The 15473-nt window shown below is 34.4% G+C and overlaps 1 protein-coding gene across 1 annotated transcript; it reads right to left on the bottom strand.

Annotated features, from left to right (window-relative positions):
• Positions 1-4314: 4314 nt before the first annotated feature.
• LOC145167604 (1-aminocyclopropane-1-carboxylate oxidase homolog 1-like) lies at positions 4315-6075 on the bottom strand. Its single transcript, XM_079086839.1, has 3 exons — positions 5484-6075; positions 4976-5297; positions 4315-4774 (listed from the first exon to the last, which is right to left on the bottom strand). Exons 1-3 carry the CDS (start codon positions 5981-5983, stop codon positions 4520-4522), a joined length of 1077 nt encoding a protein of 358 aa, XP_078942965.1. The 5' UTR covers positions 5984-6075; the 3' UTR covers positions 4315-4519.
• Positions 6076-15473: the final 9398 nt, after the last annotated feature.

The raw sequence follows: 15473 nt of genomic DNA, 5'->3' as shown, positions 1-15473 counted from the left end.
CTGAACATGTTTTTGTAGAAAATATATGTTTGGAAGTGAAAAACCAAAAAAAAAAAAAAAAAACTAAGCAATCTAATGAAACTCAAAGATTATCTATGTATAAGGGTTTTTAAAATAAAATTCTGCTGATGTACAAGAAATTGATGAAACTGTTGTAATCGAGGAAAAAATGTTTTAAATTTCATTATTTTTCTTTGTTATGTATATTTATTACCATGTTCTAGCCTTTTTATTTTGTTATAGTTTGTATGAATAGTTGTTCGGTTGTTTGGCTTACGGGATATCTCTCGAAGCTTATTTCTTTCCATACCAACAATTGTAATATTTTTTTATCTAATTAATAAAATTTTCCATAGAAGTAACCCTCCTTTATTGCAAAAGGGCCCAATTTTTTTTTTTTTGCCTTGGGTATTAAATTGTTTTCGACTCACCCATATATATATATATATATATATATATATATATATATATATATATATATATATATATATATATATATATAGGGGTGGCATTCGTTGAGAACTCATAGTTTTCCAAGAACCCGAGAACTAAAGATGGAGCTTTAGATCAAAATTAACTCATTAAAGACTTGATCGTCATCTTACCAATATTATTTAATGTTTGATTTTTTATGTTATTGGAAATATTAATAAAAATGTCTAAAAATTATCATAATAAATCAAAATTTTGGATTTTTTTAAAAACTAATAATTTTGAATTTTTAAAACTACGCTGAATTTAAAAAAAAAATTAGAAAACATGAAGTTTTAAAAAAAATTGAAATTTTCCTTTTTTTTTAAAACAATAAACTTTTAAAAATGAGTAAATTTTATGAAAAAAAATATAGAATATCTAACGAAAAAGCTATAATTTTTTTAACAAAAAAATCAACTTTTAAGTGCATATATGCATATTTTTTGAAGTGCATATATGCATATTTCTTATACTATAGTATTTATAAGTAGATCATAAAAAAAATAATAAAATAATAACAATTTTTATTTATTAATCTATAAACACAATAGTCAAATTATTTTAAAGATACAAAATAAAATATAAAAAACAAAAATTGCTACATATTTTCAAAGCGTTTTCAAGTCTTCATGTCAAGATTTTCATATTTTCTTCAATTTATCACTTTTCACCTATTCAATATTTTCTAAAAAATCTTCTAATCTACAAGAAAATTAAAAATATATATATTTAATGCAATAACATTCACAAAAATACATATGTATATATCATGTAAAATTCACATGTGATTATATAATATGATATTCACATGTTATTGTTTCTTTTAAGATTCATATGTGAATTACATCTGATTTACATGTAAATTACATTTGATTTACATTTGAATCACATGTAATTCATATGTGATTCACTTGTGATTTACATGTGAATGTGATTCATATGTGAATTACATGTGATTTACATGTAATTCATATGTGATTTATATGTGATTTATATGTGATTTACATGTGAATCGCATGTGATTCACATCTGAATTACATGTGATTTACATGTAAATCACATTTAATTCATATGTGATTCACTTGTGATTCATATATGATTCACTTGTGATTCATATGTGATTCCCTTGTTATTTAAATGTGATTCACTTGTGATTACATGTGAATCATATGTGATGTACATGTGAATCACATGTAATTCATATGTAATTCATATGTGATTCACTTGTGATTTACATATGAATGCGATTTATATGTGAATTAGATGTGATTTACATGTGAATCACATGTAATTCATATGTGATTTATATGTGATTTACAAGTGAATCACATGTGATTCATATGTGAATTGCGTGTGATTCACATGTGATTCACATGTGAATCACATACTTTAAACACTACAATCCATATACAGTACATTCTAATTTAATTACGGAAAAAACTTTATCTTTTTTTTTCGGGACCCGCACTCTGTCAAATTCTCTTATCTGTTAAAAACTACAAAAAAATGATTTTAATGAAAAAAACAAACCATGATCCATCTTGCATTTGTATTTTCTCTAAGTATCCACTTGTATATGTGAGGAAACCTTCTATTTCTTTTCTTCTATGTTGAAGATATAACTTTATAAAAAGTGTCACTCTTTCCATGGAGCCATTTTCCACAAAATCACGTTTAAAAAACTGTGTAGTCTCCATGTTCACTCCCATAGCTGCAAAAATAATGGCAAAGTTGTCCTCTTCTCCACCCGACTGAAAATCAAAAATTCTCAGTCTTTTGTGTATTTAATACTGCTAAAATCACAAAAATTTCAATTTGGAGTAAAAACAAGAATCAAGAGATATAACAACGTATTTTCTTTTCACATATAATAGCAACATACTTACATTTTGCTATTACAGGTAAAGAAATGTATGTAGATTGCTACTATGGGTAAAAAAGGCAAGTAGATTGTCGACATTGATTAAAAAAAGTTAAAGTACATTGCTATTTCTTGCAATAATACCTCAAGCAAGTTTTCAATTTTTTCCAATCGCTTGACTAAACCAGCTTGACGACAGATTTGAGCAGCAATCTCATTGTGAGGAAGACCAACAGCAGAAAACAAAGGAATCTTTTGTCCTCTAGCAATTGAATTCATCACATCAATTGTGGAGATACCAGTCTGGATCATTTCTTCTGGATATGTTCTCTTACTAGGATTGATAGAACTTCCTGAAATAATAATAACTACTTGCTAATAATAATGCAAATCCAACAACAACTAATCTTCTAAACCTCAGTTATGTTGGATAATTTATGGACTAAAATATCGACAATCATCTAATTAGATTTAAACATCTTGATTTGCAAATCAGCAAGCAAAGCAGCAGCCAATTGATTATCATGGTCTGAACAATAGTTTTTTATATCTGCCCGGGGCTTTATAAAAACTTGAAAATCATCACTGTACCCAAGTAGTTATCAACCTAAAAATGAAAGCAATTTAATTATCCACCAAAGTTAAAATCAAAAGATTAGAAACAAGATTACCATATAAATAGTCGAGCCATTTTTGATTTTATTTATTACCTGTTTGAATAGACACCAATAAAAAAAGTCACTTACATCAGATTTAAGCATTGACTGGAGTATATCAGCAACATCATGAATTTGATACATCAGTATCGCTTTCACTATCAACTTATCACCAGAATTACGTAGATGAATAGTATCAAAAGTATCTCCATGATAAACGTCATTGTCGTCATCGCCCACTGGTTCAGGAAGAGAAAGAACATCGATCAGGAACTCCATGAATCATAAGCCAATCACTGTAATACATGTTCAGAAATGTGATCGGATGTTCATTCACCTTCGGCTTTCTTTAAAAATTAATCTAAATTCCTAAAAATTACTAAAAAAGCATAAATGATCCCACTCTTTAATCTACAACAAAAAATTTACAATTCATATAATCATTCATAGAAACGCATTTTTAAATCACAAATCAACAATCGACATGATATGAAAAAGTCAACAGGAAACCGTTTGAAAGCAACAAAGTTGTAATTCAACAATCAACAATCAACATGATATGTTAAAATCAACAGGAAACCAATTGAAAGCAACAGAAAATCGATTTGAGAAGTTATCAGAGACTAAAAATTTCGATTAAAAGTGTCGGAAATCGATTTGATTGTAACGTACATGGTTCGTTGTGAACGAAGACAAACTTCCAGATCGTGCATGCGATTTCAATCCCAAGTGTTTTGACAATCTATGAAGTGGTGTTTGTAGACAACGATTGTAGGGGAAATTGGTGGTGATTATGGCGTAAATCGGTACTGACTGAGTTTAACAATCGATCCATAGTGAGTGCGTCCAATTCGATCCTCAGTGTGGTGTTGAAAGTGGTCGAAATCGACATCAGAGACATTCGTCGGACGAAGGCGACGACTGGAGAGGGGAGGCGTGAAGAAGATGAGACAATAGAGAGAAAGAGAGAAAGAAGACGTAAGAGAAGAAAGAGAGAGGTTCAATTAAAATTAATTATAATTAGTTAATAAATTGAAATGATATGTTTTATGTCTATTATGCCCTTGTGATCTTTTTCAAAAAGTCTAACATACCATTAAGATTAACGATAATTACAATCATACCATCATCAATCTAATCCGTCCAAAAAATTGATCCGGCGTTCCACTTTTAGTTTTTGAGTTTTCGGGAAACTTTGAGTTCTCTCTCTCTCTCTCTCTCTCTCTCTCTCTATATATATATATATATATATATATATATATATATATATATATATATATATATATATATATATATATAAAGCTCAAAAAAGCACGTAAATACTTCTTTAAATAGTGTTCAAATTTAAACTTAAATTTATAGAAAACTTAGTGAAATATATAGCATGTAAAAACTTAGCATATCTGCCAAATTCTTACAATAACTACACAAAACAAGTTTTAATATCTATTACAAGCGCATGACACAAATTTAAGAAGGAGAGCTTCATCGAGGAGCCGTTATTCCAAAACAATATGTAATTATTGAGCTACTTCTTGAAATGCAAAAGAGCAGGAGTCTTATCAAGTCCTTTTGAATAGAAATAATCCATAAAATCTTTTGCTGTCGTACTTCTATACTTGGCTGGCTCATCTTCCGAAAGCAACTCCTTGATAGGTTCCAACACCCTCAATGTCTTAGGGTTCAGGTTAGCCAAAAAAAATGATGCCACTGATATTCGCGGACCAACCTTGTTTGCCATCACTTTGTGGCGTGCACTCACAAACTTGTCGTTTGTAACTAGCTGAAAACAAATTCCATTTTGATTGCTATGTATTAGTCCACTATACTTTGAGTTTTATGGTCATGCAAACAATATTAAAGAAGCTTGTGTATCTATGAGAGAGAGAGAGAGAGAGAGAGAGAGAGAGAGAGAGAGAGAGAGAGAGAGAGAGAGAGAGAGAGAGAGAGAGAGAGAGAGAGAGAGAGAGAGAGAGAGAGATGCCTGTAATAGATCTCCAGCGTTCACTACAAGAGCTCCTGGTATAGGAGTAACATGGGTCCATTGGTTCTGATAAAAGACCTTTAGGCCACCAATAAGATCTTGTTGAAGAATCGTAATGAAACCCGCATCACTGTGTTCAGTGGTGCCCATTGTTAACTCAGGTTGTGGGCAAGGAGGATAGTAATGGCCGGTAACTTGAATCTCTTCAGCACATCCCATGTCGAAAAAGTGATTGGGGGCGAGCCCTAGAGACTCAGACATCAACTCCAATATAGAGCATCCGAGTTTCATTACTTGACTCGAGTACTCCAACAAAATATCTCTGCGAGGATATCCCAATTAAACAAAATATCGGATAGTTATATTCTACGTACATTCGGATTCTATTATTTTAATGTCAATGGATATCATAGAACTTACTCATGTGAACACATATTTATTCATATTGCATGTGATCAATGACGTGTTAATTATTTTATAATACAAATAGAATTAGAATTATGAAAACCTGCAAGGTGGTGGCAACTCTTCTGGTTGAGGAGGATTAGGATACATGGTGCACAAGAAAGAGTCTCGCCAGTTGGTCACCGGTGCAGAGTACAAGTCAAAGTTGCTGTTATACACCACCCTATTCGCAGAGCGATCCCTTGTGTACCACTGCTTCCTCACCTCACTATCCTGATCAAAAAAACGTAAAACTCCTTTTCTCATCTCCTCCAAAATGTCAACCGGAATTCCATGATTCACCATCTGGAAGAACCCCCAACTCCCCAACGCATCCTTCACTTCTTCCATCGCCTGCTTTCTCCGAATAGGATCTTCGTTGATTCCTTTGAGGTCGATGGTTGGAAGAGTAAGCTCTTGGTCAGAGTTTAGGTTTTCAGGTGAAGGTAGGAGGAATATCCGAGGGACCTCCGTAACTCCGGCATCTACAAGTCCTTTCACGCCGGTTTTGGTTTCGTCGAACTCTGTGAGCTCAGCTTTCCTGTCATAACTCAAAACGCCCATCTTGTATTTTCTTATTGAGAAGCTACGTACAATCTTGCAACAGGTGCAGGTAGGTAGGTTATTAATGTTGATGGTAATTATGAGGGACGTTGCATTGTATATATATATATGCCGTTGTGGAAGACACTTTGTGCATTAACATACCTACTTCCTAAAAGTATATTTCAGAACTGTTTAAATAAATAGTTTGTCCCAAAATTGTTATAAATGTGCAACATTCTTAAAAAACAAAAATTATTTTCCACAAGCTAATTATTTTTCTATTGAAAATTATCTTTGAATATAAAATTATGTATAAAGGCGAAAGTACTTCTGTGTTCGAAAAATAAAAGTCCGATGCGGTTATTATTTCAAAATTAAAAGGATTGCTTGAAGCACTCATAGAACAAAACACATGTTGCTTCCAATAATTTAAAAGAAAGCACTACATATATCTCAAAACACGCTAGAAAATTACTACAAAATATATAGATCGATAATATTTTGTCACAAAAATACATTTATCTAAAAAGTACGTATGTTCATCTAATATAAAAAATTACATGAAAACTAGCTTCATTCTTCTAAGCCAACCGATGATGGCAACCATCATACTATCTCAGACTCATAAGATAATCATTTACACTAAACCTTCAAATATATTGTGAAAGCAGTGTAAACAATAAATTATCTCCAATCCATTAAACTATATATAACATAAACAACAATTCTTTTAATTATAATTATATCTGTTTTTTATAATTTTACAAAATAATCCTTATATTTGTTAAGTTTTTAAATATGTGAAGCATATCTTTTTATTACAATAGCTTAACGATTTATATTAATTATTTATAACCAACAAATATTAGAATTATATAATTATACATATTGTATTTTAAACTAATAAATCTAATAACAATCATAACATTACTACATAAATATTATAAATACACAAAAAAATATAGTAAAAATGAATAAACTCACATTTGATGGACCAATTTATACTAGGAAACATCAACACAATATTTATTGTTATTGAATATAGTATAACATTATAGTATTCACCAAATCTATATTTAGTGTTAGGTTTAGTGTTGTAATAGCGCAATTTAGTGTAAAAAATAAGTTTTAGTGTGGAATGAGCATTGTCCTTGATGCGAAACAAAAATACACTAAAAAAAAGGAGGTTTTATCTTCGTTTATTTCGATTTTCGTTTATTAACAAGCACATGGACATAATTTATAATTATTTCACTTAATTAACTCAAATTTGGTATGACTCTTGTGTAATTGCATTAACTATCTTACACACACTATGGGTTATTGGACATAGTTAGGAAATTCATAAAAATAATCGTCTTATACTTGATTTAAAAGAATGATATAAAACAAAATATTGAAAAATAAATAATACGAATGAAAAACATAATCCAAATAAATGTTTACAAATCTATATCGTTCAAAAATTCAAAACACGTAATAAAATATAATCCTACTTCCTAGTTGTGATCACGAGGGTTCAAGTTGAACGTGTTGATAATGAATAAATAAATCTAGAAGAAATCTTGATCAATGATTGTACAAGATGAACTTCATGATAAAAATCACCATGTATTACTTCTAAAGTATCAAAGGGCTTTTGGCCTAGCGGTAATGAGTGACTCTCTCAAATGAGAGGTCATGGGTTCAAGTCTCATTAGGAGACATAGGTGGTATTTAGGAGTAGGTTAGTTTGCCGGTTAAAAAAAATTACTTCTAAGGTTGTAATGAAATCGTCATAATGACTCTATGGAAGAGTGTGAAGAAAAAATGAATTTTTGTAGCTCTGATTTTTAGGGTAGAATGCTATAACTTTCCTGCATGAATTGTAGTTTTTATTGGAGAAAAAAAAAGGTTATAAGAGTTTGAATCGTTAGAAGAAAAAAATATGGTTGCGGAAATTAAGGGATCACTTAATGGTGTGCCAACCTTATCTTCTAAAATTAAGCCAAAATTAAGGAATTATATAGCTCATTTATAGTTTTTCATTTTTCCTGTAATAGCCAACAAATGGCTCTTTTTCTGTGTAATTATTTATTCAATTCAATACAAATAATTCTTCTTGAGCCATTCATAACATGGTATCAGAGTAATGTTCTTAGTTTTAGGACCAAACTGTTCGGTATTTACTAGTGTTGTATAAATCGGTCTAGGCGGCCGATTAATCGGGGCCTAGGCGCTTGACTGCCTCCAACCGCATACGAATAGGTGTCAGAGGGTTAAATAATCGGCCCTGGTCAATATCGGTCAAAACCGGTCCAATTCGGTCCAAATCGGACTAAATCAGACCAACTCGCACCAAATCGGACCAAATGAATTTAAGAAACTTGCCAGCTCAAAGGAGCCAACTCGCTAACACAGCTGGAGTTTGGTTTTCTAAGAGATACAAGCTCTTTTTATAGAATAAGTTTGCCTCTAAAGATTGCTCACACCTGCAATGTGGGATAAACTTATAATTGTTTCATATCTCCACTTTGCATCCCGTTCTTCCCTACTTTGCATTACGTAAATTGGAGTTCCATCACCGACCCACCCTTCTTCTCAAATATTGAAGGTATCATGACCCGAGTGTACAAATGAGTTAAAGGATAATGGTGGAGGAGACGCTACCATCATCTTCAATTTCCCTTTTTCTTCTTTGATCGATCGTTAAAGGATCGTTAAAGGATTATGATTCAGTTGATTTTAATGAGGTATAAAGCGGGCGGAGGAGACGCTACGTCCGGCGATGTGTAAATGAACCTCGCTACCTCCTACACCGTGTAAACAAACCCCAACGACTTAGATTAACGAGGTTGCAGGTGTCGGTTGGACCAGGTGGCATAAATTGGTCTAAATTCGTTTTTGGTATGACTTCTTTCGACTCAAAACTGGTCTGAATTCGTTTTTCCTTCGATTCAGTTGATTTTAATTCTGATTCAGTTGATTTTAATTCGTTTTTTTGGAAACTATCTGACTAGGTTGCTGGTAGCTACTTCTTTGAGCTCGATTTTGGCAATTGCAGATTGTTTCTTAAGTCTCCTTGCTTCCAGCAACTACTCCATCTTCTTTAAGGTTCTACCTGGGTAAATTTATAAATTCTCAGCAGTGCAAATCGGACACTTCTTCTTTTGCCCGCTAGGTGTTCGACAAAATGTCTAATTGAAGTTTTATGTGTGAAACGGAGATGGTAGCTAAATGATGATTCTGATTTGGGTTCTGATGGAGCCTTGAAGATAGTTGGAGTGGGGTCTCTCGATCAACCAAATGACGAAGCTGTTGTAAAGGGTGATTGTTGCCAATAACCACCATCCCGTTTCAACGAAAGGCTTCATAAATATCCATGGTTGGTTTGATAACGTGGATCGTATGAGGAATGTTACAAATAGAATGTTCCATTGATATGTATATTATTAGTTGTTAACATGCTTTCAATGAAGAATGTTACAAACAGAAAAGAAAAATAAATTATGTATTATATAATTATTATTTGTTAACTTGTTTACTTATATTCTTAGGATTAATGTTATATTTATTAATTTTTAATAATTTTTTCAATAATTAATGGTCCCCGATTAATCCCCGCCTAGCCGATTAATCCCTTGACCCTATCCACCGCCGAGCTACCGTCGAGCGATTTCTGCAACCGTGGTATTTACTGATCAATCCCCTCCTCTTCAAAACCAACAAATCCAATCAATGTGTGGAGAAGAAAACTCAACTTCAGATCTGTCATTGCAACTCATAAATCTTATCAAAAATGGCTTCCATTCTCAGCCCCAAAACTATTTGATAGTCTTCAAATCAATCTCAAACTCAACAGCCAAAACTACACACTATGGACTCGAATAATTCGAGTCGCCATAGGCGGAAGATCCAAATCCCTGTTAACACATCTCGTTTCCAATACTCCAGATAAGAGTGATGAAAAATATGCGCAATGGGAACAAGATGGCTCAATCGTTTTTTCATGGCTCATTCGGAATATTGAACCTGTACTCGCTAGGAACTTAATTGAGTTTACGACTACAAAAACATTGTGGTAACCTATAGCAGTGGGAGAGATAAATTACAAACCTACAATCTTCATGTCAAGGCTAACAAGATGAAGCAAAACAAAATGTCACTTGAAAATATATGGATTTCACTACAAAGGATTTGGGGAGAATTAGAAAGAATTGATCCAAACCCGATGAAGTGCCCTGATGATATCAAAGTCTACACCAAAATCAGTGCAGAACAAAAATTGTTTCAATTTCTTAATGCCTTATATGACAAGTATGATAAAACATGATATTTTCCGATTAGACCCACTTCCCTTAGCAGAGGAAGTATATGCATCAGTTCGGAAGGAAGAATCTCATCAAAATATTATGGGAAGTAGAAACAAGGGTGGTGGTTATGTTATTTGCTACGAAATCAACCAACCCTATTGGGTCTAGTTTCGTAACAAAGGGGATCGTCGATCATGATCACCAAAAGAAGACAAGAGTAACCAGAAGTGTGAAAACTGTGGTATGATGAAACATACGAAGGACCAATGTTTCAATCTCGTTGGATATCCCGAGTGGTGGAGTGACGACCACAAGAAGAACACAACCAAAGTCGATACCGCAGTAAGCAACAACAATGGTGGTGTTGGATTTGGCGTTATGGCAAAAATAGTTATAACATTAGAGTTTGGATAAGTTCTTCTTTTAGTCCCTTCTGTTAATTTATTTTCAATATGGTCCAAGTACTTCATTCCTATAACCGCAATCCATCGACTAACAAAAAGGAAACTGGATATCACTTTGGCTTCAGTGCAAAGATCAAAGCACACAACTGATGAAGTCAAGTTTGAGATTTCAAGAAGAAACCAGTGGTTGTTTGAAGTTAGAAAATTTTGGTGGATTATCATCAAGTTACTGAAAATGAATATATGAAGAAAACAGATGAGAGGTCACTTTAGTGGAAATTGTTGAAACAAAAAAGTGACCCTCGTCAGCTATAAGAACCGCGGACTTCTACACTTGGTGATACTGCAGATAAGCTACTACCGGAGACTGATTTTGAATGTTGAAGAACCGTAGAGTTGAAACATGAACCGCAGAGTGAAGATTTGCATGAAACTAGTTTAGTTTACTTTAACTGATGTTGCTTGTATTCCATGTATTATTCGGTGAATTCATGGTCACCGTAGTCAGTTACTTTAGATTATTTTACTATTTCGATGTAACTTTTGGGACTCTATAAATAGAGCTTCCCACTTCATGTAATCCTTAACAATTTACTAACTATCAATCTATCAATCATTGAATGTTTATCATATCAGATTGTTCATCTCTTTAACTTAAGCTATCTTAATTGATACTTAACCAAGTACCTCTTCACTTGTCTTGTTCATCTTATACTAACTTGTCTTTGCATGCAAACCTTGTTACGATTCAACCTCGTGTCTACTTGTTTACTGCTTATTGATATAAACTTGCTGCTATTTATTTTCATTACATTTCCGCAACCACAAGCGGTTCACTATGACCAACCGATCTGTTGTTGTTCCCTTCTTCAGATCGATCTTCATTTAGTTCACGTCGTTCAACAGGAACTGAAGGTTCATCCCTGTTGTTCAGCAACATTTGCCTTAACTCCTCCCTCTGTTCAACCATCATGGTCTGAATCACAGCTCGTACTCCAGCCATGGTGATGGGTTCTGGTGCAGCTCCTACTATAGGCACCTGTTCCACCATTTGGGGTTGAGGTTGTTGGTTTCTGTTTACATTTCCAGCTCCACTTCGGGTTCTTGCCATTATAATCTATATACCGAATAAGGCGAATTTAGGTCTTTATCCTTGTTAGACATGTCAATTCCCTTATCACTCTGAAACGTTTACATGTTAGTTCTAATCTTGTAATCATACACTTAGAATCCTACACACATAAGGTTTCCAGATCCGGTCGGCAACAGACCATAGATCCGAACAAATAATGGCATATATGGCAAACATATAACATTTAGCACATAAGGGCATTTTAGGAATCTTTCCTAAAATAAACTAGTGCTCGTGTCTAAAATATGGTAGACACTCATCTCACAATCATCACTTAGCATTCTAAGTTTAAGTCTAGAAATCCTACAAATTCCTAATTCGCTTAAACTAATGCTCTGATACCAACTGTGATATCCCCTAATTTCTCGGCCAGAAAAGACCGATTTAATTTATACTTTTTAAAAGAAAATCAGAGAAATCTTTTCAAAAGATATTGCGGAATAGGTCCCCAATATAAAACATGATAATGTTTATCAAAACCTTTCTTTAAGAAATATATAATTTCCTTTTATATTAAAACCTCGGGATGTCATGTTCCGATACAGATCAAAAGCATAAACAAGACATTATAAAACTTACAACAGTTATTCATAACTACTGGCCTATAATCCATAAATCACTCATCATCATCATCCGACTATGCTCGGGGTCCACTACCTGTAATCATAAAAAGCTGAGTGGGTCAGGCTTGGAAGCCTGGTGAGCATATAGGGTTTTCAACGCACAATAAATAATAAACTCTTTATGTTTATCAATCAACAAATACTTTATTAATTTCAGCAACCAAAAACAACCCTAATTACCCATTCCCGTTATCCTCACCTTACGTCCCTAAAACAACTATCACAAGGGACCTAGCCTAAGGATTTTCATTAGGGGTGACAACTTTGCTTCGGGGGTTCCTCAGCAATTATGTCAAATAAGGCAACCTACATGGTGACAACACTGCTTTCCTCAGCAATTTATGTCAAATAAGACAACCTAACACAAAACGACCAATAAGGTGACAACATTGCTTTCTTCAGCAATTTATGTCAAATAAGGTAAACACCGGGGTGACAACATTGCTTTCCCTCAACAATTTATGTCAAATAAAACAACCAATAATAGGTGACAACATTGCTTTCTTCAGCAATTTATGTCAAATAAAACCACCTGACATAAAACAATCAGTATGGTGACAACATTGCTTTCTTCAGCAATTTATGTCAAATAAAACAAACACCTGGATGACAACATTGTTTTCTCTCAACAATATATGTCAAACAAGACAAACACCGAGGTGACAACATTGTTTTCCTTCAACAATTTATGTCAAATAGGCACGAAGTCACATCGTCGCCAAGGTTTATACAACAGGCACTAAGTCCATAGCTGCCAACATACTAAATCTGTAGCTACCAACGTACATCTATACTGTACTAAATTCATAGCTACCAACGTACATCTATACTGTACTTCTATCCCTCATACTTTATCTACCCATGTTTTACCCAACATATTTGAAGATAAAATATATATACATTTTATATCATTTTAAACATGTATAAAACATTCATTTAACACCCATCTCGAATAAACAAACAACATATATACACATAGCACGTATTTTATATAAAATACTTCATATCTATGTGTAAGATGAAAGTGACTACACACTCACTTGATTTAATGAAAATCGGGCAGCAATTCGTTTCCTAAAACGATCGTTTATAATAAAACCGGGAGTTTTATTGAGAAACCGGGCGCTGCGAGGGTCGGGCTTCGAAACCGAAAAGATAAATTATAGGGGTATGAACTCACTTTGATAAGCGGTGATTCGGGCAGCGTTTCGTTTCCCGTAAAGAGTTTATTTAACGAGAAACCGGCTCAAACCGGGCAGAGTTTCGACATGAGAGAGGATGAATTCTCGAGAATTCCAGGGCTCCGGAGCTTGCTTCGGGCTTTAGAAGTGATACCGGGGCCTTCGGGGGTCGTGAGAAAGTTTCCGGGGCTAAAATGTGAAAAAGGGAAAATTTTGGGGTGAAAATGGGGTTTCTTCGGAAGCCCTCGCATGCTATATATAGTCCGAAGGTTCGGACCCGAAGCTGTGCGAAGGTGACACGCGTCGGACAGGTGGCGAGGTTTCTGGCTTACTTCGGACCGCAGGCTCGCAGATGGGAGGCTCGGATTGGACCGGACTTCGGTCCAATAGAAGACTGACATGTATGCGAAGGGGGTGTCTCCAAGGTGTCTCCAGGGTGTCCGATGCGAGGCTGTCCGAACGCGAGTGGACCGCGGACTTGGTCCAATCAGAAGACGACACGCGAAGCTTGGTCCTATCAGGAGGTGCCACGTGGAGGCCTCGCATGCGAGGGATGACGTGTCCGAAGTGACTCAACGAAATTTCTCGGTTTTGGGGATTTTTCTCGTTTTTCGCGCCAAAACTTCTAAAATCCATAACTTTCGCATACGAGCTCCGTTTTTGACGTTCTTTATATGCACACGTAGGTAAAATTACGCTCTACAACTTCCGTTTAGACTTCGTCGGCTAATTTTGACTTTAATTTTTATATTATTATTTTTAACAGACCGGGACAGGAAATCCGTTAAAAATTCATAACTTCTTCATCCGACGTCCGTTTTCGTCAGACTTTTTACCGTTGTGCTACTATTTACGAGACCTTCGATTCTCGTTTAGGTTGTGTCAGCTAAAAATCACTCGATCTAAAATTTGAGTTTTTAGCTGTCTACTACTAAGCTGAAACTTCGAAAAATCATAACTTCCTCATACGAAGTCAGATTTGGGCGTTCTTTTTATCGAACTTCTCGGTTTAACGAATACTACAAGTTTCGTTTAGATCACTAAGGCTAAAAAGTAGTTTATCAAAAACTCAATTTTCACGACATTCGACACCGTGCCGGTTTGTCGCAAAACTTCGACAGGTCATAACTTCTTCGTTATAACTCGGATTTCAGCATTCTTTATATATCCGTAATCCTTGTCACGACCATTACAACTTTCTTAATAAATATCGGCTTTATCTAATATTTATTTTTGACGCTCATTTTTAATCTTAATTAATTAAATCCTAATAATTAAGCATAAAACACATAAAACACATAATTTTTCACATAATTCCTTTTCATTTTTCCAAAATGAGTCACAAAGGTTAACCTAGAGTATCGTGCCTTGATTTGAACTATTTTCTCCATCGTTTCCCGAATGATCTCGGGTCCTGTAAGAGTGTTGTTCGGTGTTTTCCCTCTTGCCAACTGGGTGTCTCCCACCTCAGCCCAGCAAAGAGGCGATCTGCATTTGCGACCATACAAGGCCTCAAAAGGAGCAACCTTAATGCTTGTGTGATAGTTGTTATTGTACGAGAACTCAATTAAGGGCAAGTGGGTATCCCATGATTTTCCAAAATCGATCACACTGGCTCGGAGCATATCTTCAAGCGTTTGAATGGTTCGCTCGCTTTGGTCGTCGGTTTGAGGGTGGTAAGCAGTGCTCATGTCTAGTTGTGTTCTCATTGCTTTCTATAGCGACTGCCAAAATCGTGAAGTAAATGTACTATCTCGATCCGAGATAATAGATATCGGCACTCCACGGAGTCTCACAATTTCTTTTATATAGATTCGTGTTAAACTCTCCATTTTGTACGTCTCTTTTATTGGTAGGAAATGGGCAGAATTAGTTA

Source organism: Lactuca virosa, chromosome 3, assembly GCF_052849685.1.
Source record: "Lactuca virosa cultivar CGN04683 chromosome 3, Lactuca_virosa_CGN04683_v6, whole genome shotgun sequence".
NCBI classification, from domain to species: Eukaryota; Viridiplantae; Streptophyta; class Magnoliopsida; order Asterales; family Asteraceae; genus Lactuca; species Lactuca virosa.
The sequence above is the reverse complement of the archived record's forward strand: the minus strand, read 5'-3'. Positions and strand labels throughout refer to the sequence as shown.

Bases quoted from the DNA above. Each gene is read 5' to 3' on its own strand.
- LOC145167604 (XM_079086839.1), bottom strand. From the start codon at position 5,983: ATGGGCGTTTTGAGTTATGACAGGAAAGCTGAGCTCACAGAGTTCGAC. The intron at 5,298-5,483 runs GTTTTCATAATT...ATATCCTCGCAG, and splicing joins GAGTTGCCACCACCTTGCAG to AGATATTTTGTTGGAGTACT. The intron at 4,775-4,975 runs GCATCTCTCTCT...ATTTGTTTTCAG, and splicing joins ACGCTGGAGATCTATTACAG to CTAGTTACAAACGACAAGTT.